Source organism: Hylobates moloch, unplaced genomic scaffold, assembly GCF_009828535.3.
Source record: "Hylobates moloch isolate HMO894 unplaced genomic scaffold, HMol_V3 SCAFFOLD_4, whole genome shotgun sequence".
NCBI lineage: Eukaryota > Metazoa > Chordata > Mammalia > Primates > Hylobatidae > Hylobates > Hylobates moloch.
The window spans coordinates 111,298,503-111,322,317 of NW_026652279.1; the positions used below are offsets into that span (position 1 = coordinate 111,298,503).

At 43.5% G+C, this 23,815-nt stretch overlaps 2 protein-coding genes across 2 annotated transcripts in view; both read right to left on the bottom strand.

The window, feature by feature from the left end:
- EBPL (EBP like) overlaps positions 1–12,126 on the bottom strand; it is a 30,846-nt gene extending 18,720 nt beyond the window's left edge. The window contains exon 1 of the mRNA XM_032150905.2: positions 11,893–12,126. Within this exon, the coding sequence (XP_032006796.1) occupies positions 11,893–12,063 (171 nt within the window). The 5' untranslated portion in view covers positions 12,064–12,126. The remainder of the gene's footprint in view (positions 1–11,892) is intronic.
- An 8,043-nt stretch (positions 12,127–20,169) lies between these two features.
- The window catches only part of KPNA3 (karyopherin subunit alpha 3), a 97,206-nt gene continuing 93,560 nt past the window's right edge, over positions 20,170–23,815 (bottom strand). Inside the window, exons 16-17 of the mRNA XM_032150906.2 lie at positions 23,214–23,308; positions 20,170–22,733 (exon numbers count right to left, since the gene is read on the bottom strand). Coding sequence (XP_032006797.1) covers positions 22,635–22,733; positions 23,214–23,308 — 194 coding nt within the window. The 3' untranslated portion in view covers positions 20,170–22,634. The remainder of the gene's footprint in view (positions 22,734–23,213; positions 23,309–23,815) is intronic.

Here is a 23,815-nt window from a genome sequence, read left to right on the forward strand (position 1 = left end):
AATGGAGACAGATATAGTCCTTCCTGTGAATTCATGCTTTATATTAAATGAACTGCACGTGCTTTTTTCTTCTCTCTTAAAATTGTTTTTAGACTCTGGGGCATGAAGTTTATGTTAAATAACCAAATAAACATGGAAGGTTATCAGCTCCAAAGTCTTTAACCACAATGTATGATTGAGATCCAGCCATCTGGAACTAAGATTCATGTTTGAGCTCAACAAGCACTGAGGATCTAAGGATCAGATGAAAGGTGCCTGGTCAACAGCAAAGGGCCACATGCAGGATGTTGCTGTAATGGGGAAGGCAGGGCTCCACTAGGTGTTAGGCGTGATATGGTTAAGCTTGAGCAAAAGCAAGTACAACAGATTGTATTTCTTTCTTTTTTTCTTGTTCTGTCACCCAGGCTGGAATTCAGTGGTGTTATTACGGCTCACTGCAGCCTCTCGACCTCCTGGGTTCAAGCAATCCTCCTGTCTCAGCCTCCGAAGTAGCTGGGACCATAGGTGTGCACCATCATGCCAGGCTGATTCTTCTTTTTTTAATTGTAGAGACAGGGTCTCATTATGTGGTTGAGGTTGGTCTAGAACTCCTTGGGCTCAAGCGCCTCCTCCCTCAGCTTCCCAAAGTGCTAGGATTACAGGTGTGAGCCACCATGCCTGGCCAAGATTGTATTTCTGACATTCATGGCTACCTTCACCTCTCCAGGCTTAAATTTCCTAACCAAGAAAAAAATAGAGTCAAGCTACACACATATATATATGTATTAGTCAATATATGTCTAGTGAATGAATACATAATAAGCAGAGGCAGGCTGGATCTGCGTCTCCACCTTTGGCAGAGTCGCTCACCAATTTTCAGCCTTAAACACAGCACTTGGAAGATGCATGTTGCTTACTGAGAGGATGGTGAGGACCGTAAGCAGAGGCCCAGGTAGTGTCTGTCAGCAGAGGGCCAGGTTGGTGGGAGGGGCCTGCTTCAGCGCTAGCACTTCCAGTGGGCATGAGCCATGAGTTCTACACCTGCCAAGACCCACGAGCCACAGGGAAGTCAAGCTCACAGCCACCACCAGGGTAGATACCTGACTGGACATGATGAGGTCTTTGAGGACTCTTGTACTGTCATTTCTATGATAAAAGGAAAGGCAGGCACCTGTCCCTGAAGAAGACCTGACTTTTTAGAGACAGACTTACTCAGTACATAAAGTGACATGAGGTCCAGATCACTTTCGAGTACTTCAGCAATAACAATGAAAAAGGGAGGGAGGGCAGGAGAAAAACAGAAGAAAAAGTGACAGATGGGCAAGTGCAGCAAAACTTGAAAATGTTGAATTTGCTCACTGATACTGTACTAGTCCCTCTACATTTGTGAATGTTTGAAATTGTTCACTGTAAAACTTAATTTTACAAAGATACATAGGCTTACGCCTGTAATCCCAGCACTTTGGGAGGCTGAGGTGGACAGATCACAGCGTCAGGAGATTGAGACCATCCTGGCCAACACGGTGAAACTCCGATTCTACTAAAAATACAAAAATTAGCTGGGCATGGTGGCACGCGACTGTAGTCTCAGCTATTCGGGAGGCTGAGGCAAGAGAATCGCTTGAACCAGGGAGGCGGAGGTTGCAGTGCACCAAGATTGTGCCACTGCACTCTAGCCCAGCGACAGAGTGAGACTCCGTCTCAAAAAACAAAAAAAACACAAAACAAACAAAAATATATATATGTTACATGTTAAAGTTAAAAAAAAAAAAAACTATAAAAAGGTACAAAGCAAAGGATAAAAGCCTCTCTCCCTCCTGTCTCCCAATCACGTTTCCCAGAGATGACCACTGTTAAGTTCCATGGTAGCCTTCAAGAATTTTTCAGGTTAATATTAATAAGCAGTTATAAATATTTAAAACATTTTCTCCCTGCTATGAATTTTTCTGCTATTAACCCAGAGGGTGATGAGGAAAATTTCATAATACTTATTTAAGTTCCGTATATCAAAAAATTTGGTTTAAAAAATACAGGAAGTTCCTACTGGACATATGTTATAAAACATAACTGAACTATATTTGAGCTGCTAACAAAATCAGCTTAAAAATTAAAACGTATTATAGCAAATAAAGAAAGGCCGGTCTCATCTCTTAAGATGTCCCAGGCATGCAATTTTTTTTTTTTTTTTTTAAGATGGTCTCGCTCTGTCGCTCAGGCTGGAATGCAGTGGTGCGATCTCGGCTCACTACAACCTCTGCCTCCTGGGTTCAAGCAATTCTTCTGCCTCAGCCTCCCGAGTAGCTGGGATTACAGGCACATGCCACCACGCCTGGCTAATTTTGGTATTTTTAGTAGAGACAGGTTTTCACCATGTTGGCCAGGCTGGTCTCGAATTCCTGACCTCAGGTCATCTGCCCACCTTGGCCTCCCAAAATGCAGGGATTACAGGCGTGAGCCACCACACCCAGCTCAGGCACATAAGGGTTTTAACAACATATTTTAGACTTAAAGACAGCTGTAAGTCAAAGCTCAGATCAAACAAATGATTAAGTTATGCCAGCTACTTCCATTGATAATTAAATATCCAATTTAAAGAGCATGCTCAATTTACTCATTTTAATCCTTAAAGAAAAATTTAGCAGAAAAAGTCCTTACAGAAACAAAAAGAACACATACTGAGGCTGAGTTTGTATTTGAATGTATCTGTTTTTTGTTGTATGTTTGAATGAAGACCTAGAGAAAACATGGCAACATTCACTTTCAAGAGTGGGAGAATGAAGTGGAGCAGGAATAGAATCAGTACATAAATCCTGTCACATTTATTAGCATTTGCAAATCTGACTCACAAAACCTCAGCCTAATCAGACTAGATTTTTGCATGTCATGGCAACAGCATACATCATTGTTTCTGGAGGGATCAGCTGCGGCAGCCTCCTACGGTCCTTTGGTGACAAGGCTTTGATGACTCCATAAATGTATGCTGCCCAGCTGCTGCCCGCTTAATGAGACGACGATTTCCACTTGATTGAACCTGCCCAGCAGCCAGTTGTCACCTAACATTCACAGGAGACCATGCTGGTCTCTTTCAAAACTACCAGGATCAAACAGTCACACGAGTTCTATGGTTCCTACAACATGGCAGTATACTGTTTGATTTAGGACTTGAATCATATTTTTCCCTTTTTAAGAATATACTCTTCTCTGCCAGAAGGTTGTTACTTCTCAGATTAAAGATGTGAAAGGAAACCTTCCAAGGCTTGTCTTAATTGGACATATACATCGTCACTTTAGTATACAGGGATGGGATGACAAATGCTAATCCGGGTATGGAATATGGCAAGGAGGATTCACACTAAGAGGACAGAGGAGAATAGAATTACATTAACTGAACTCTGGCAAGTGCCAGGTGCCTTACATCCTTGCCAAACACTGTCCATGAACCACAGCCTGGCACTCACTTGGGAGCTGGTTACCAATATAGAATCTCGGATGATCCCTGGATGATTTGTGTGCATGGCCAAGCTTGAGAAGCATGGCGCTAAGTTACAAGGCTTTATTTAATTCTCACAGCCCTTTGAAGAAAACATTATTCCCATACTTCACAGGTAAGAAAACTAAGACAGAAAATTTCCTTCCTTCTTTTCCTCCTCATTACAGAAAGGATTTGCAGGGGAAAGGGGCATGCCCAAGTTTCTGAGTTGGTCATCAGGAAAGCCGGCATTCAAGGGTTCATCTGCTGCATCCCAAAGGCCCTTGCTCTTTCCTTCCCCCACTGCCCCAGGCTCATTGAATGATGGTCAGACGAACCGTGTTTAGGAACTGGTGCTGCATGCATGCATTCATTCATTCATCCATTTATTTATTGAGCTAGAGTCTCCCTCTGTCATCCAGGCTGGAGTGCAGTGGCACCATCTCGGCTCACTGCAACCTCCACCTCCCAGGTTCAAGCTATTCTCATGCCTCAGCCTCCCAAGTAGCTGGGATTACAGGTGTGCACTGCCATGCCTGGCTAATTTTTTGTATTTTTAGTAGAGACGGGGTTTCATCATGTTGGCCAGGCTGGTCTCGAACTCCCAACATCAGGTGATCCGCCCACCTCAGCCTCCCAAAGTGCTGAGATTCCAAGCCTGAGTTCACGCCTGTAATCCCAGCACCTTGGGAGGCCGAGGCGGGCAGATCACGAGGTCAGGAGATTGAGAACATTCCTGGCTAACACGGTGAAACCTCGTCTCTACTAAAAATACAAAAAATATTAGCCTGGCGTGGTGGCAGGCGCCTGTAGTCCCAGCTACTCGGGAGGCTGAGGCAGGAGAATGGCGTGAACCCTGGAGGCAGAGCTTGCAGTGAGCTGATTGCACCACTGCACTCCTGACTGCAGAGCGAGACTCTGTCTCAAAAAAAAAAAAAAAAAAGCAAACACACAAAAAACAAGCCTGAGCCACCGCACCTGATCTGGTACTGCGTTTGAAAATGCAGCCTGTGGCATGTATGAGGGTGAGTGATAAGTTTTAGTCATATACATCTATCAGAATGACTAAAAACAAAAGTAAAAAACACAAAAATGCTAAGTTTTGGTGAGGCTGTGGGGCAACAGGAACTCTCACACAATGCTAGTGGGAACGCACAACAGTACGGCCACCACGGAAAGCAGGATAGCAGTTTCTACTAAACTGCAAGAACCCACTCCAAGGCCTTGGCCTAGGAGAAAGAAAAATATGCCCACACAGACTTGGATGCAGGTATCTATTAGCAGCATTGTTTGTAATAGTAAAAAACTAGGAATAACCCATTTGTTCATTAACTGATAAATGGATAAATGAATTGAAATACATCCATGACTGGAATACTACTCAGCAACTTACGTTAAAGACTATGTATGTATGATTTCATTTTTATAAAATTATAGGAACAGCAAAACTTTAAAGACAGAAGGCAGACGGGTGTTTGTTGGGACTGGTGATGGGGACTGGGATCATCTTCAAAGGGACACGAGAAAACTTTTACTAGAAGCGTGATGGAAACGTTCTGTACTGTGATTGTAAGGGTGGTTACACAACTCTACACAATCACCCAAATTCACCAAACTGTACACAGAATGGGTGAGTTTTATTATACATAAATTATAACAATAAAGCTGGAGGGAGGAAAAGGGGAATTTAGAAAAGTGGCTGGTAACCATACAAATATAGGTATATCTCAACAGCTTTCACTATAGTAACAATAATCAGTCCAAATACAAAGGAGAGAGGCCAGGTGTAGTGGCTCATGCCTGTAATCCCAGCACTCCGGGAGGCCGAGGCAGGTGGATCACCTGAGGCCAGGAGTTTGAGACCAGCCTGGGCAACATGGTGAAACCCCATCTCTACTAGAAACACACACTAAAAATAGCTGAACACAGTGGCGCATGCCTGTCATCCCAGCTATTTGGGAGGCTGAGGCAGGAGAACTGCTTGAACCCAGGAGGCAGAGGCTGCCGTGAGCTGAGATCGCGCCACTGCACTCCAGCCTGGGCGACAGAGTGAGACTCTGTCTCAAAAAATAAAATTAAATTAAATAAAACAAAATACAAAGGAGAAATACAGTAGCAATGAAAATATAAAATGTTTTGAAATAAACTTTGAGTATAACAGAAGATTTAAACAAATTGAGATCTACCCAGTTCTTAGAAGGGAGACTGTATTATAAAGATATTATTTAATCTCAAACTAATCTATGAAGTTAAGAAAACCACAATCAAAATACCGAGTATTAGAACTTGGCAAAGTGAAATTATTTTTTATTTTTGAGACAGGATCTCGCTCTGTCGTCCAGGCTGGAGTGCAGTGGCGTGATCTCAGCTCACTGCAAACTCTGCCTCCTGGGCTCAAACGATTCTCCTGCTTCAGCCTCCTGAATAGCTGGGATTGCAGGTGCATGCTACCACGCCTGGCTAATTTTTGTACGCACCTGGTCAGCAAAGTGAATTTAAAAGTACATCTGGAAGGGTAGATCATAATTTTAAAGTGTTTGAAAAAGAATAGTGGGGAGAAGTTTGCTTTATCAGATATTGAACTACATTATAGTGCTGAAATTATTAAAACAGTGGGTAGAACTGGAACCAAAAGATTCCTGAAACAGAACTAACTTCAAAAATCCCCAAACATATCCATGCATATAAAATACTTTAGTATATGATAAAGCTGGCATTTCAAATAAGTGGGGAAAGAATGGATTAGTCAATAAATGGGGCTGACAACACTTTCTTGTCCTCTCTCCCCAAAAGCATAATAAAGTGTGGGTGAAATTGTTTGTATTAATATATGAATATATTTTATAGATCATTAAAGAAAAGACAAACACCCCCATTGAAAAACAGGCTATAGAAGGAGGATCCCAAGATCTCCGCTCCAGGATCTCGTCTCAAAGCCTAGCACCAAAACAGCAAAGCAGTCCTCCTTCAAGAAAACTGAAGGCAGCTGGTCATGGTGGCTTACGCCTATACTCTCAGCACTTTGGGAGGCTGAGACAGGCGGATCACGAGGTCAGGAGTTCGAAATCAGCCTGACCAATATGGTGAAACCATGTCTCTACTAAAAACACAAAAATTAGCTGGGCATGGTGGCACGTGCCTGTAGTACCAGCTACTCCGGAGGCTGAAGCAGAAGAATTGCTTGAACCTGGGAGGCAGAGGTTGCAGTGAGCCAAGATCACGCTACTGCACTCCAGCCTGGGCGAGAGAGAGAGAGAAAAAAAAAGGGACAAGAATCAGAGACTGGAATTGTGGCAGCAGGCAGTGAGGAAGAGATAGATGGTGATGTGAACTGGAGAAGGGTAATGCCCAAGTTCAGAGAGGGCGTGGCACAGCCACTGGGCCTCAAGATTTCTTAACGAAAAATCATTCACAGGTGTTAGGTGGGACGCATGGAGAGCCAGCCAAGGCCCACGTTTTCTGTGACAGCTGTGCTTCACCCTGCAGGACAAGGCTAAGCAGACTACACCATGACAAAACTGTGGAAGCAACAACCAGGCAGAGGTTTATTAGTAAACAGGTCAACCTCCACGGCCAAGCACACATCAGACAGCGAGAGCTGCCTGCCACATCTGCACTTTTACCCTTCTTCGGCCATCCTCTCGCCCAGACCTTCATCTTCAAAAGAACCAACAGCCCCCAGCCTGCCCCAAGGTGCCTCTGGAGCTACCCTCCTGCTCTTCCTCCTCCCACCAACAAAACTCCTGCAGGGCTTTCATCTACTGCCCAGCTTCCCCTCTACCCGGCCTATAAGCCTTTGGCTTCTGGAGCCTCTCTCCCATTAATCCCACTCTCACCATTGACTTCCTGGTTGCCAGGTGCCTCACCTTTTATTTTCTTTCTTTTTTTTTAATGGTGCTACAGCAATTTATCAGTGTTCTTGAAATTCCATTCTGTGGATCCCAGGACCCCAGCACTCTCCTGGTTCGTGGTCTTGCCCACTCTCTCCTAGGATAGATATTTTAAAAGATCCTGCTCTTATTCCTCAGCTCTTTTACCCTTCTGTCCTCTCTACCTCAGCAAAAGCAGTCATACCTAGGGCTTCGTGCTGTCTCCCCTAAGTCTGAAAAGAATTCCCAGCACTCTCTCTTCTGCCCTGACTCTGTCTCTCCCACTCAATTCACATTTTTCAATTGCCTTCTGGCCATTCTCTCTCTCTTCTTTTTGAGATGGGGTCTCACTCTGTCACCTAGGCTGGAGTGCAGTGGCGTAATCATATCTCACTGCAGCCTTGATCTCCTGGGTTCAAGAGATCCTCTTCAGCCTTCTGAGTAGCTGGGATCACAGGCATGCAGCACCACGCCCAGCTAATTTTTCTGTAGAGATGAGGCCTCACTATGTTAGCAAGGCTGGTCTCGCAACTCCTAGCCTCAAGCAATCCTGCCTCGGCCTCCCAAAGTGCTGATTACGGGTGTGAGCCACTGCCTGGCACTATTCTCTCTTAACTGCACACTAGGACCTCCGACTCATAGTTCTAAAGCCAGATTTTGCTGTCTTAGTTAACATCATCACCATTACCCATGTTGCTCAGGCCCTAAGCCCCAAGATCATGTGCACCCCCAATCTACAAGTGGCCACTGTGACTTACCACATTCTCCCCTGGAAAGTCTCTCACAGTTAGCTTTCCTCCCCATTTTAAGTTCCAACACCACCTTGGCTTGCCTCTCTCTTTTTTTTTAAATGACTCTCCACACTACAGCAGTTGCTTTTTGTTGATCTTCTTGCCCCTCAACTCCATCCTTTCCAATCCAACCTGCACCATGTTGGGAGACAATTCTCCGTGAATATCTCACATCCTGCACTGTCTGGGTCTCTGAGCAAAGACATTTACATCAATTTTAAGAATGTTTCTATAATGAGCCTTTCCAGAGTAGTAAACCTGGGAGAGAGCTCCCTCTGGAGAGGTTCTAGGGTGGTAAAGATCAAGACCTCACATTCTCCTCAGAGGTTTACATTCCTAAGATAAGGTCTCTCCAAAGAGAAGTATGGACACACCACCACCAGCTCACAATAAGATGGATGCGTAGTTCTGGAGTTCCCTTCTTGTAATGCATCCCACTGCATGTACAGGCAGTAACATCTGGGCTTCATTATGTTGTCCTGTGGGGTTTGGGCCTTGGGGAATCAAACTGGACTACCTTGTTAACTTCTAAGTTGGGTTAAATCTTGGACCCTAGAGTTTCTGACTTAACACATCACCACTAAATTATCTTTACAAAGATCTGCTTTGGCCACGTGGCTTCCCACTACAGAACACAATTCTTACCTGTCACCTTTCCAGCTGGTCCTCCCACTTCTTATGTAAACCCTGTGCTCCTGTCAATCTGGACTCCAGGATGTGTTCCATACACAGGCATTCATATCCTGCTTCATGTTTCTGGCCATGCCTGAATGCTATACTTAGACTGCAGAAGAGATAAAATTTTATCCATGAAGCACCAGTGCCTAGGCTGCCCATAGCGACCTCAGAATGGTGGGCCCACCATTTCCTTCTTCTAGTATGTTGCCATGGCTCCTTCCAGGTAGGCTGATGGGAAGTCAGCCTGCCCTCTGCTGTAGTCATAACGAGCTGAACTGACGACTAGTGCTGGGGCCCAAGGTGACCACACTCTGGTTGGCCATCTGGGAAATGAACTGCCCCTGGGAATGCTTGGCTTGAAACTGTCCAACAGGATAGCTTTCAAGCTGATGGCAGCCAAAAAATCTACAGAGCTCCTCTCTTTAAGAAGTGTCAGGGGGTGGCCAGCGCGGTGGCTCACGCCTGTAATCCCAGCACTTTGGGAGGCCGAGGCAGGTAGATCACGAGGTCAGGAGATCGAGACCATCCTGGCTAATACGGTGAAACCCCATCTCTACTAAAAATACAAAAAATTAGCCAGGCGTGGTGGCAGGCACCTGTAGTCCCAGCTACTCAGGAGGCTGAAGCAGAAGAATGGCGTGAACCCGAGAGGCAGAGCTTGCAGTGAGCCAAGATCGCCCCACTGCACTCCAATCTGGGCAATAGAGGGAGACTCTGTCTCAAAAAAAAAAAGTGTCAGGGGGTAAGGAGAGGCAACTCACCTTCTAGTGAACAAGTGAGTTTAATTTTGGTTCTCTTCTAAGCTCTACATCTTAGTCTTAGCTTGTCCCACACTTCTGGGTATTCTTGCAATAAACTCCCAAACAAAGACAACATGGGCATGTATTTTCTTGCAGCCTCAACTGCTTAATTCAAGTGTTCTCCCCACTGATCTCTGAGACGCATGTAGAAAGACGTTGGTGATGCAGTTTGTAATGACAGAAAAATGTGTCCACTAATATGGGCTGGTTAAGTGATCATATTCATCAAATATAAGATACATCCCAATTTAGAGACATTAAAATATCAATCAAATGGCCCACAGTAGTTACATGATGTAGTTGATTGTTCTAATACGTGAAAAAATGTGGGTCTTAGACTTGGAGAACTAAGGTATGGTGTATTCACACAGTGGACTACTTTGCAGCTGGGGTAGGTAATGGCACAAAAGATGTGTGTCGTGTTACCTGTAACAACCTGTACTTGAAAAGTAAACAGTCTTAAACTAAGTGGTGAACATATGCATATAGTTTAAGTATTTTTACAGCTTTTTGTTTGTCTAAGATATGTTAAACATTTTTCTTTTTTTTCCCAAGATAGAGTCTTGCTCTGTTGCCCAGGCTGGAGTCCAGTGGCTTGATCATGGCTCACTACAACTTCCACCTTCCAGGTTCAAGCAATTCTCCTGCCTCAGCCTCCCGGGTAGCTGAGATTATGGGCACCGTCACCACACCTGGCTAATTTTTGTATTTTTAGTAGAGACGGGATTTCACATTGTTAGCCAGGCTGGTCTTGAACTCCTGACCTCATGATCCACCCGCCTCCGCCTCCCAAAATGCTGGGATTACAGACATGAGCCACTGTGTCCGATATGTTATACAAATTATGTTATACATTTTTTTCTAACCGGTCCTAGCAATCTGCTTTATCTCCCCTGTTCTGTGGGAAACCTTGCGTCCAAGTGATAGCTTAAAAATCAATTCTCAGCTGGTGGCGGTGGCTCACGCCTGTCATCCCAGCACTTTGGGAGGCCAAGGCGGGCAGATCACCTGATGTTAGGGGTTTGAGACCAGTCTGGCCAACATAGTGAAACCTCATCTCTACTAAAAATACAAAAATTAGCTGGGCGTGGTGACGGGCGGCTGTAATCCCAGCTACTCGGGAGGCTGAGGCAGGAGAATCGCTTTAACCCAGGAGGCGGAGGTTGCAGTGAGCCGACATAGTGCCACCACACTCCAGCCTGGGCAACAGAGTTAGACTCTGTCTCAAGAACAAAAAAACAAAAAGACAAAAAAAAAAAAGAATTCTAAAAAATAAAGGAGTTGAGAGAAACAGTCACTGTCCCTTATCTCTACATGTTGATTATCAGAATGAAAAGAATTCCAGCAACATCAGTTATGGGCACAAAGCCAACCCGTAAACATTTACAGAACTCGATGATTACCCAATATTCGGCTTGCTTTCTCAATACTACTGACTTTGGCTTCATGTTAGCCACAGGTGTGTCTAGAGTTAAACAAGGTCAACTTTACAAAAAAAAAGATATTTGGGCATAGTTTTAAAAAAACTTAAAAGTGTGTGTGTGTGCGTGCGCGCGTGTGTGGTAGGGGGGCGGGGCATTTCAATATAAATGCCTTAAACACAACCTTCCTGGTTATTTTATAAAATGGGTTGAATCTCTAAGGACACATATTTCCTAAGACCTCGACTGATACACAGAGTGCAAACTTGGGAGCCAGACTAGACTGCCTCAGAATCATGCCAGCTGTGTGGCACTGGAAAGTCACCTAACTTTGCAGCGCCTACCTTCGCCTCTGTAAAATGGGGAACAGTAGTAACTAATTTATGGATGCGCTGTAAAGATCTGAAATTTTAAACTCAGTAATGCGCCTGGCACACATTAGACACGGGTGTTTCGTTTGTCTTGGCAAAGGCTTCGGGTTTTGCGACAATAGCCTTGCTGCCTCCGGAGCAAGCATCTCTCCTTGCCCCCTCTGGGGCATTTAAAAATGACCTCAACTCTACTCTCAATTATGTCCAGTTCAACATTTACGTGCAAGTTAAAAAGCCGAGGAAGCTGAGGTATCTTCTAAACTAACATAGCACGTACAGAATTTTTTTAAAGTTTGGTGGAGGAATCGGCAGCACAAGGCAAGCGGCGCTCTGTTCACAGACCTGGGAATCAGAACTCTGGGCGCCGCGGCCTCCAGGCGCCTCTCAGCTAACAGACTTCCTGCCGCCCCGGCCAGCTCGCTGCAGAAAGCCGCAGGACCCCCTCACCCCGCCTTGCCGCCCCCACTCCCACTCTCTGGGATGGGGAGCGAAGGGTCTAGGCGATGGCACTTACCAGCGAGAAGTGCACCAGCGCGTCGTAGCAGAGCCAGATGAGCGCCCCGCGGTCCGCCGCCCCCCGCCCGCGGCCCAGGCTCAGGCCCAGGGCGCAGCCAGCCGCCAGCAGCGCGGAGCACAGCAGCAGCGAACCGCCAGCCTCGGCCCCCAGCTCCCACTCAGCGCCCATGCTTCCGGCTCCCGACGCCAGCGGCCCGGGACCAAGCGGCAGAGGAAAGCAGGGAGAGAAACGACGGGGCGGGGCTGGCCGGGAAGAGGCGGAGCCGGATGGCCAAGGAGGAGCGGAGCTGATTGGCCAAGGCGGTCCGGGGAGGGACCGGGCTCCCCGGCCGGGTCGCGGCCAGAGCTAGGATTCCCGCCTTTCACCCTGGCCAGCCTCCTGAGTCCGGTGGTTTTGCCAGGTGCCGCGCACGGAGGTTCCGTAGAAGAAGCGTGCTCACCAACTTGCGCAACCGCCTGGACCAAACCTGTTCCCAAACCGAGCCCAAAGGATTGGTAATAGGGCCACACCTTTTGATGTTGTTTGACTTTTAACAAGGCTCAAACTTTAAGCCACAAAGTGAAGCCTAGGTAGTGGAAATTTTGCCAGTAGACCGGGGCAGAATTTTAGGGGCAAAAGGTTTTAATTAGGCTGCAGCAAGCCTTACCAAGGAGGTTGGGGGCCAAGGGTGTTTTCAGCCATCAGCCGGCTTAAAGCCCTTGTGGCCTACTCTGACAATCTTTCCATTTCTTAAAAATCCAGAAAAGTAGAACTGTGGGTGAGAGGAGCGGTAAGTCCTATTGGCTTGGCGATAGATGCGTTTAACCTGTAGCAGGCCAGGTTTCACTATCGCAGGCCTCCATCACAACTGTTTCAGCACTGAGTGGTTAAATTAAATGTTAAAAGCTGAGGCCGGGCGCGGTGGCTCACGCCTGTAATCCCAGCACTTTGGGAGGCCGAGGCGGGTGAATCACGAGGCCAGGAGATCGAGACCATCCTGGCTAAAACGGCGAAACCACGTCTCTACTAAAAATACAAAAAATTAGCCCGGCGTGGTGACGGGCACCTGTAGTCCCAGCTACTCCGGAGGCTGAGACAGGAGAACGGCGTGAACCCAGGAGGCAGAGCTTGCAGTGAGCCGAGATTGCGCCACTGCACTCCAGCCTGGGCGACAGAGCGAGACTCCGTCTCAAAAAAAAAAATAGGCCGGACGCGGCCGCTCACGCTTGTAATCCCAGCACTTTGGGAGGCCGAGGCGGGCGGATCACGAGGTCAGGAGATCGAGACCACGATGAAACCCCGTCTCTACTAAAAATACAAAAAATTAGCCGGGCGTAGTGGCGGGCGCCTGTAGTCCCAGCTACTGGGAGAGGCTGAGGCAGGAGAATGGCGTGAACCTGGGAGGTGGAGCTTGCAGTGAGCCGAGATTGCGCCACTGCACTCCAGCCTGGGCAACAGAGCGAGACTCTGTCTCAAAAAAAATAAATAAATAAAATAAAAGCTGAAAGAAAAGCTGAAAGAGTCAGTGCCCATATACTAAAGGCTGGAATGTAACAAAAGCCCACCAAGAGTTTTGCCTAGGCCTTTCTTGGGCCTTGAAGCATGACAAGATAACTAAGGAATTTTTAACAGGACCCGTTTAGGATTAAACAAGTTTTATTGGGGGGTCTGAAGAAACTCCCCAGGCCTCCAAAAACAAGTTTATTGGGAGTCTGGAGGAATTCCACAAGCCTCCATGATTTAGCAGGAGACAAAATACGGGTAATCATCCCAGCACCCAGACCCATTTAGATTAAGTAAATTTACTGAGGCTCCAGAGGAAGGTCTTCAGGATTAGAAGTTGTTAATCACTTATGTCTTTAGATGAATGCACTCTTACACGTAGACGTAGAAGGTATATACGCTCTGGAAAAACTTTGTAATTATGAGTTGTTCTGGCAATAATTTCCAGACCTTCTCCCTGTAACTGGTTGCAGAAATAAAAACTCTTCTTCCCCAGTTCATCTGCACCTCGTTATTGGGCTGCCCAACCCCCAGTTTGGTCCGGGAACAAACCTACATTAGTTAACTTCACAACAACCCTATGAGGTCGGTGAAATAAGCTAGTCACAAAAACATACTTATGATTCCACTCACAGGAAATATCTAAAATAATCAATTTGCAGAAACAAAATAGAATGGTGGTTACCAGGGGCGGGGTGGGTGTGGGGGGGGGCATGGGGAAAAGTGGAGTGTTATTTATTCGGATAGTTTGATTTGCAAGATGATGTTCTGGAGATTGGTTGCACAACAACGTGAACATACTTTACTGAGCTGCACACTTAAAAATAGTTAAGATGGCAAATTTTATGTGTATTTTACAATTATAAAAAAAAAAATGCTGGCACTGAACACAAATTTTTCCCCTAGTCACTTCCTATACCATTTTTTATAGCAGTTAACACCAGATAGAATGATCCTTGTTTACGCACTTATTGCTAATCTCCTGCCACTACAATGTTAAGTCTTCAAGGCCAGGGGTTGTGGCTAGCTTTTTTATTGCTGTATCCCTGGCACCTATTACAGAGTTTGGCATATACTAGCTGCTCAGTTAAATAACTGGCGACTGAGTATGGCCAATCTAGCCACTTATGCTCTGGATCCTGTCCTATAACTAACATCACCCTTTAGGGACCATTCTGCCCACCTCCCCTTCGGAGCGAAATAGAAACTTAATGAAAAAACTGATCAGATCCCCATCTTCATGTCTTGACCCTGCTCCTCAGTCCTTTCTACTCTGGTTCCTGCCTTATCACACTGATACAGCTCTCACTAAGGTGACTATTGGCCTCCACATCACTGAACCCCAAGAGCAGTTCGTTTTCTTAGTGTAGTTTACTTCTCAGCACCATCCCAGCACTGAAATATTTTTCCTTTGGTTTTCTGAAAACACAGCCTCCTTAGCCATTCTGTTTCCTTTGCAAGTGCATCTTCCACTACAAATGCCCAGTGAATGCTGCAGCTCCACAACCGTCCTAGGCCCTGTTCTCACTCCAGACCCCAGATCCAGGCACTCATCCTTACCCTCTGCTTTAATGACCAGTAAAACCGGCAGAGAACTCAAATCTCTAGCCTGGTCCTATTCTCTGGACTCCAGACCACTATTTCCAACTGCCCTACTTGACAGTCACTTGGATGTCTCAATATAACCCAAACTGAGCTCATCGCTTTCCACCCCAATGTCTGATTCTCTTTCCTATCTCATGTTACTTCCACTCATCAGTTACTACAACCCGGAAACCTAGAAATCATCCCCGATACTTCTCTCCCCAAACTTGGCATCTAAGGCATCACCACCTCCTCCTCAGCAGCCAAGTATTTCTTGATTCCATGCATTTCATGGACCTGTTCACCATCTCGTCTCTGTGCTTCACTCACTAATGTGACCAGCGACTTCTACATCACTAAATCCAAAGGACATTTTCTGTCCTTAGCCTTACCAACTAGTGATCTTTATTAATCTATTATTCCTCTTGCTTAATGATGATCTTCCATATAGAATACCAAAATCCTTTTTATGACTTACTAGACTGTGGGGTCAGGCCCCTCCCTATCTCTTTAGCCCTTTCCCATTCCCCTATTAATCCTTCTCTCCATTATAATCTTTCATCTAGCTATACTTGCTTTCTTTCACTTCCTCAAATGCCCCATAGTGCTTCCCACAAGGCTTTGTACAGACTCTTACCACTGCTGGAAAGCTTTTCCAGTCAATCTGCCCAATAAACTCCTGCCTTTTCACCACGATCAGTGAAATTTTGGCTGGCACTTTTTAAGGGCTCAACATTAGCCTGGTTATCACCTTTCTCAGTAGCCAATTTCCTCTACTATGTATATTACTATATACCTCTTTTTTTCTAACATTTGTCAAAACTTTTTTTTTTATTATTCCTGTTATTTTTACAAGTATCCTGTGCCATAGCACAGTACCTGGCATGGGACAGAGTACTCAGTATTCGAATGTTTCTACAGGCTTAGTCAGAATTCTTATTTATGTAAGACTGAAGACATCAAAAGGATACATATGTAGAATGTGATCTCCTGAGAAAAACTAGTCTGAAGTAAGTATGAAACTTATTCTTTTTTTTTTGAGACGTTGTCTTGCTCGTCGCCCAGGCTGGGGTGCAGTGGCGCAATCTCGGCTCACTGCAAGCTCCGCCTCCCGGTTCACGCCATTCTCCTGCCTCAGCCTCCCCGAGTAGCTGGGACTACAGGCGCCCGCCACCACGCCCGGCTAATTTTTTGTATCTTTAGTAGAGATGGGGTTTCACCGTGGTCTCTGTCTCCTGACCTCGTGATCCGCTTGCCTCGGCCTCCCAAAGTGCTGGGATTACAAGCGTGAGCCACCGCGCCCAGCGTTAAGAAAGGATCTTGTAGCAAGAAAAGCTAGCCAATAAATACAAGCTCCCTCAAAATGAGTACCTTGTTTCTCAAGCTCTTCTGACTTAGTCCTGCAGGAATGTTTCCATAAAATACCCTGCCTCAAAAATCTGATGTTTAAAATATGTAAAATGTATACTTTATAACATTCTGTCTTGTATTACCAATAAAACTTTTACTTACCACCTAGTAAAGTTGCTGTCCCACGAAAATGTTCCTTATCTTATGGTTTCTCACATTATTTGGCACAAGGCCCCATGCATCTTTGGGTACCACAGTTTAACAGAATTCCTCAAGAAGGTGTATGGCAATTTTCTAGGGTAGGGAAGGGGGATGCTGTAGTGCTGTAGAAGAAATTCCCTGCAGAGAATACTTTCTTTATAGCATGGCTTGGCCATAGTTTCTGTTTTTAATAATTTAATAGATGATTGTAAGTTTTCTGATGGGGCCAATCTCTCAACAATGCTTCAAGAAGTGATCTTCAAACTATACTATGATTTTCTAGTCCAACTCCAGTTTTCCCTAGATAACTTAAAGATTTTCAAGTAGAAGTGTTTGAAAAACACTGCCATAGGGTGTTGAGATTTGGGCAATTAACACATTTGATTGTTTTACAACCCCGTTTTTTAGCTACAGGATAAATTTAAGAAGTAACTAGTTGCTCAATATTTCTATTTCTTTATCCAAAGTCCCTTGAAATAGATGTTCAGTACTACCTGGAGTTTCCTACAGATGATTTGGGAAATTAGGTTAGGCCTGCCTCCAATTTTTCCTAAAACTCAGAATGAAGAAAAGGCACATTTGTGTATCTTTTTTTTTTTTTTTTTTTTCGAGACGGGGTCTCGCTCTTTCGCCCAGCCAGGAGTGCAGTGGGGCAATCTCGGCTCACTGCAAGCTCCGCCTCCTGGGTTCACGCCATTCTCCTGCCTCAGCCCCCCGGGTAGCTGGGACTACAGGCGCCCGCCACTGCGCCCGGCTAATTTTTTGTATTTTTAGTAGAGATGGGGTTTCACCATGTTAGCCAGGATGGTCTCGATCTCCTGACCTCGTGATCCGCCCGCCTCGGCCTCCCAAAGTGCTGGGATTACAGGCGTGAGCCACCGCGCTCGACCTGTGTATCCTTTTTTCATCTTACGCATCTGAGGAAAGCCTGGGACTGTTCACATAACAAACAAGTCATGATTTAGGCTGTCTCATTTCAGTGGAGTTTTCTATAGGAATTGATTTAGGGCAGTGGTTTACTATCAGGGATGGTTTTGGGCCCCCAGGAGATGTTTGGCAATGTCTGGAGACATTTTTGGTTGTCTTAACTCGGGGAGAGGAGAGAGGTGCTACTGCTGTCTAGTGAGTAGAGCCCAGGGATAGTACTAAACATCCTACATTGCACAGGGCAGATGACACATAACGAAGAATTATCCAGCTGAAAATGTCAATAGTGCAGGGTTAAAAAAACCCCAATTTAGGCCAGGCGCGGTGGCTCACGCCTGTAATCCTAGCATTTTGGGAGGCCGAGGCAGGCGGATCACTTGAGGTCAAGAGTTTGAGACCAGCCTGGCCAACATGGTGAAACCTGTCTCTACTAAAAATACAAAGATTAGCCAGGTGTGGTGACAGGCGCCTGTAATCCTAGCTACTCAGGAGGCTGAGGCAGGAAAAGTGCTTGAAACTGGAAGGCAGAGGTTGCAGTGGGTCGTGCCACTGCACTCCAACCTGGGCTAAAGAGTGAAACTCCGTCTCAAAAAACAAAAACCAAAAAAACAATTTAAGCCTAAGTTAGTTGAGGGATTTTATGGGCAAACAGTGGCATTAGGTTGCATTCCCACATCCCTTTTTTCCACACATTGTATATAGTACTTTTGGAGAATCATTCTATCACTGTTTTTTAGCTATCTAAACAACATTTATACTCACAGCTTCATATACAGAAATTATATTTCCTTTCCCTCAAAAAGAGTTAAGTAAACTTTCCCAGTTTAACTAGGGTTTAAAAAATTAACCATCACTGTAAGCCAACTGACATTCATGAATGTCAGTTGCTCTTGTTTACTTGTTTATCCGCATTAACTAATCCCCTGAAAAGGATGAATGACCCTTCTTTAAAAATTTTCTTTTCATATAAAAATAGAATTTTTTTAAAAGATGGGGTCTTGCTATGTTGCCCAGGCTGCTCCCAAACTCCTGGGCTCAACTGATCCTACTGACTCAGCCTCCCACGTAGTTGGAGCTACAGGTGTCTGCCACCAACCATGCTCTTCAGGATGACCCTTCTGAAAGAAATGATGGCAAGATTGTATGAGTACTATCACATTTACTTATACACCAACTTCTTTTAAAAGTAATTTGCAGTGGCATTATACAAAAGTAAACATTTCTGTACTCAAAAGTTTGGCTGCTCCTTTGTTCTTTTAATTAATGCAAGATTTCATTTAGTGCCATAACCTTTACCTAACAGGTTAAAACTTTTATGTTTGCTCTGATTACTATTTTCCATAGTTACATGTTTTTAAGGGTTAGCCAGGTCTTAAAGTTTGAGTTTTTGTTTCATGAAAGTGACAATCATACCATCATCTCAAATAAATGGACTTATTTCTAAGTTATAGTATTTCAACCTGAGACACACAGGGAGAATGCCATGTGATGACGGAGGCAGAGACTGGAGTGATGCAGCTACAAGCCAAGGAACGCCAAGGATTGCCAGGGACCAACAGAAGCTAGGAAGAGGCAAGAAAGGATCGTCCCCATGAAAGTCCCCAGACAGAGCATGGCTCAGCCATCACTTCGATTTCAGACTTCTGGTCTCCAGAAGTGGATGACAATATATTTCTATTGTCTGAAACCACCTGGTTTGTGGTACTTTGTAATGGCAACTTAGGAAACTAATATAGATTTTGGCAATTCTTATTTGTCACAGAATAGTCTCAAATCTAGCATTATCATTGATCGTCCTGGTTTGTTAGAGTTGAGATGGAGCAGGAACCCCTCTTAAGGGCCTGCCAGGTGCCCCCCAAGCATGGAAATAAAGGAAAATGTTGAGTTCCTTCAAGGGAAATTCCAGGCACCTAGCTAGCCCTATGAATAAGTAAGCAACTTGCTAAGCAAGAGAGTAATAGTAGCTTAAAACAACAGCCAAGGAAGTCACAGGATGTTTGGTTCCTTATAGAAACTAAAGATAACATCTTAACATATGTCCCTGAGTTGTTCTTCAGACACCTGGACCTCCACCAAATGGATCCACTGGCCAGGGAAGGGGGGAACTGAGGACTGAGCTCTGACTGCCATTCTTTGTTCTAAATGTCTTCCTGAGGGGCCTATAGGAAGTCATGCCCATGGGGCAGACTTAGCATTCTTTTCTGTTGACCCCAAGTTTTTTGACAAAGCTTTGATTCCTTAATCAACTGCAAATAAGAAAATCTGTGAATTCACCTATGACCTATAAGTCACCCCCTGCCACCCTCGGCTTCAAGACAGCCCACCTTTTTAGGCCAAACCATTGTGTATTGATGTGCAATTCTGCCTGTAACTTATGCTTTCCTGAAATTCACCCCTGCCTTTAAAAACCCTTGCTTGTAAAGCCATGATGGAAGTTGGGTCTTAAGTGTGAGCTGCCTCATTTTTCTTGTTTGGTGCCCTGCCCGCAGATAAATGCCCTCCTTTTTCCTGCTGCAAAACCTTGCTGTGAATGTTTGGCCTAACTGTGCCAGGTGAACAGACTCCAGTTTAGTTCAGTAATATGGTGTGAAGGAGATATTAAAATACAATAAAAGAGTAATTCATGATTTACCTCCATTGTGATTTTTAAAAAAATAATTCCAAATTTAAATTTAACCATACAGAAAACAAACAAGTTATCTTCAGAAATAAGTTTTCAATGTTTTATCATATTTGATAGCAGCTTTTTTTATTGGTTACAAAACCTAAGCCCATATACAAAATTAGGAACACATTTAGATGCCTCTTTTGAAAGAACGTTTTAGTCTTTTTAAACTGAGTTTAAAAAAAAATAAAAACAATGCAATTTTTAAACACAGTTTTGAAAACTTAAAAGTGCAGCAATATACTTAGTTTCCTTTATCTACGAAATGGTGCAATTCCAATTCAAAACTGATAAGGTCACAAATTGAATCAAGGAAATGCATACAAATGTCTGCACTACTTGATGCTAATGTTCACTTAAATGTTAGTTTGCACTTTAAAACATGAGAGGAAATAGGAATCATCACAGTAGAGGCCCAATTTTAATCATAATGTGTGCAAATTTTAAAAGGTAACTGTCAGTTAAGTAAGGAAAGTCAGAAGAAACTAAACTGGAAGGGGTACAGTTCACAATATCAAGAAGATTTGGACTTTTAAGGGTTTCACTGAAGTTTGTGACCTTAATTAGCTTTTACGTTGTTATTCCTACTTTTAGCGAACACCACGCAGTTTCAAAAATTTAGACTATAGTGTCCGAACAGGATGCAGTTACCATATGAAGCTTTAACTCAAAATTTGGATAAAGAAAAAAAGGCACAATGAACTTCAACTCAATTTTATGTGCACAAGAGTTGAAAAATCTGAGCCACCTTAAAGAGAAATTGATTCTAAAATTTATAAAACCTATAAATAATCAGAGGCCAAACCACTATATTAAAACAGATTCTCTAGCAAGTAAAAATCTTGCAGTTTAAACATACGCTTGTATCCACTTTAGATACAAGACAAAACTCACTCTTTAAAGTGGCTCCACCTTGGCAGATACATATATTTGTAACGAATGCACACCTGCTATGTGTTGTTTATCAGTGAAAACACCCCAGCTGATTCACAAAGCTCTGATGGCATCTGTCTCATCTTCATCACAGTAAATACACCCCCCAATGGATAACTAAATTAGTTTAGATTTTCTATCCCTTCACATCAATGCATTGGGAAATTATACCCAGTAAACAAGAGCAACAATACCATTTCTGTGACAGCACAAATTATTTAGTTTAAAAATTTTCAAATCCATATTCTTTCATTAATAACTGGGTCAGACAATTTACCAAAAGCAATAACTTGACATAGTAATACCGGATTTTGCAGAATTACTTAGAGTCACTGCAAATCAGGTTTATGTTAAATAACTGCAGATTACTGCTCTACACAGATCCCTGTCTGAATCTTTTAATATGTGAAGATGCTTTTAGAGTAGGATCTGAATTAACTTTCCCAATACTCAAAGAATGAAGTCTTATGACACTTCTAAACAGTTGCTGGTTTGTTGCCAACCACATTATCAAAAGCACTGGTTACTAAGTAAAAAATATTTTAAGACTAAATTACAGTAAACATGAAAGCTCCACAGTTTAAACCCAATATAAATCAATCATATCCAATTATCAAATTAAAACAAAGAATATTAACTCCTGAAAGCTGAAAGCAAGATTTTTAAAAAACATTACCAATGGGTATTTTAGACTTTTGCAGTTTTTTTTTTTTTGTTTTGCTGTTTTTCCTTTATACTCAGGGACTCTTGCTTTCAACTTAAACAGAAGTTCAAGTCCATAATAGGTTGCAGCTCAGGTAAAATACCATGCACAGCATTTGATTACTTCAAAACAGCAGGAACACACAGGCTGAAGAGAGTGGTCAAATAGGGCTTGCTGTTCTCAAAAATTAGGTATAATGGCAAAAGCATTAACATCCATATCTAAAGTTCTTCCTCCAACCCTGGCTTCTGAGGCAGATAATAAACACATCAATTACTGGTAGATGAAGTAGTTTTTTTTTTTTTAAAAAAACTTATCTGTTTATTCAATAACCAAGTTTCTTGTTTTTAAGTTACTTTTTTTGTATCAGTTCCACCAATGAAAATCATTTGGCTTGTACTTTAAAATCTATTCTTCCACATAAAGAATATGAAAATATGTTTGTGGAGGACAATGATGGAGGCTCAGATCACACTGCACCTCTTTAGTCTTCCAACTTGTAAATGCATCATACCAAAGTGTCTTGATCCACAGCGCACCATTTTCCAAAGAAGTATCAGTGGGCAGCTGACATGTCACCACTATGGAATATTTATTCTAAACTGGAGACTGCAGTTGTCAGCCTGTGGCACCAGGGAACAGGGAAAAATAGGGTAGTTGAGACTGTTAAGAGAGTTCTAAAACAGTTTAGGAAATCATGCATATGCATTTACAGTCCATGTGATAGTGACTTTTGGCAACTGCAAAGTGACTGAGACATGGCTTGCTTTAGAAGCATCAAAACAAAGAGGCATGTGTGTTTTGGAGCCTTTTGTTGCTGTTGTTCTTATCATTTGGTAGCCATCTGGTGGTGCTTCATGTTGAATGTGGGAAAGATGCTGCACTCAACTGAACTTAAAAATTAAATTCTTTTGTTTGAAGGTTGGCTGTTGGATCAAAATTGTAAGTACCTCCTTGTGTTGCTTCAGGAATGAGGCAGGGATCTTCATCTATCTATAAAAAACAAGAAAAAAAATCCTTATTAGGTTATGATACTATACATTATGATGTAAGTGGAATTGACTTTTTACCTCTTAGCAAATAATTCTATGTGAATGCTTTAATCAACTAAAAATATTCGAGTAAATCAATAATTTTATTAAGAAATTTAACAATTTAAAATTTAACACATTTCAAAACTGCATCAAGTTTCTGGATCTGTAGATTTATTTAACCTATCTGAACATACATCACTTATATAATTACTATTTCTTCCTAGTTAATAGATTACAAATGAAACAAGAACTGTTTTTACAACTTTACCTTATAATGAAGTTTCAAAGTATTTAAGAGAAAGTGACTGATGGAATGTCTAATAGAAATACAGTACAAACTTATGTCATCCTAATAATAAAAGGAAAACTCTTAGTAAATTTACATTGTGTATAGGTTTTCATTTACATGAAGACACACCCTATTTTAATATCTACTTACATCATCACCAGAGAAATACTGATCTATGATTTCAAATGCTAATTTATATATGTCTTCGTTTTCATGTTGCTGTAAAACTTCAATTTTCTCCAAACCTGGTAAGAATAAAATAATCAAAATAACTGGTTAATTGATAAGGAGATACTAATCAAAACCACGCTCATTTTAATCATCGAGAAATCCTAAGGAACTGAGAACACACTGCTCCCCCATCTAAGATGGTGGTTTGTCTAAAAAACAGACAAAACACGGGGCCGCTTCTAGTTGGAGGACCAGAATCCCACTAATTTTTTCCTTCTTAGAAGCCCTTAGGCCGGGCGCGGTGGCTCACGCTTGTAATCCCAGCACTTTGGGAGGCCGAGGCGGGCGGATCACGAGGTCAGGAGATCGAGACCACGGTGGAACCCCGTCTCTACTAAAAATACAAAAAAATTAGCCAGGCGTGGTGGCGGGCGCCTGTAGTCCCAGCTACTCGGAGAGGCTGAGGCAGGAGAATGGCGTGAACCTGGGAGGAGGAGCTTGCAGTGAGCCGAGATTGTGCCACTGCACTCCAGCCTGGGCGACAGAGCGAGACTCCGTCTCAAAAAAAAAAAAAGAAGCCC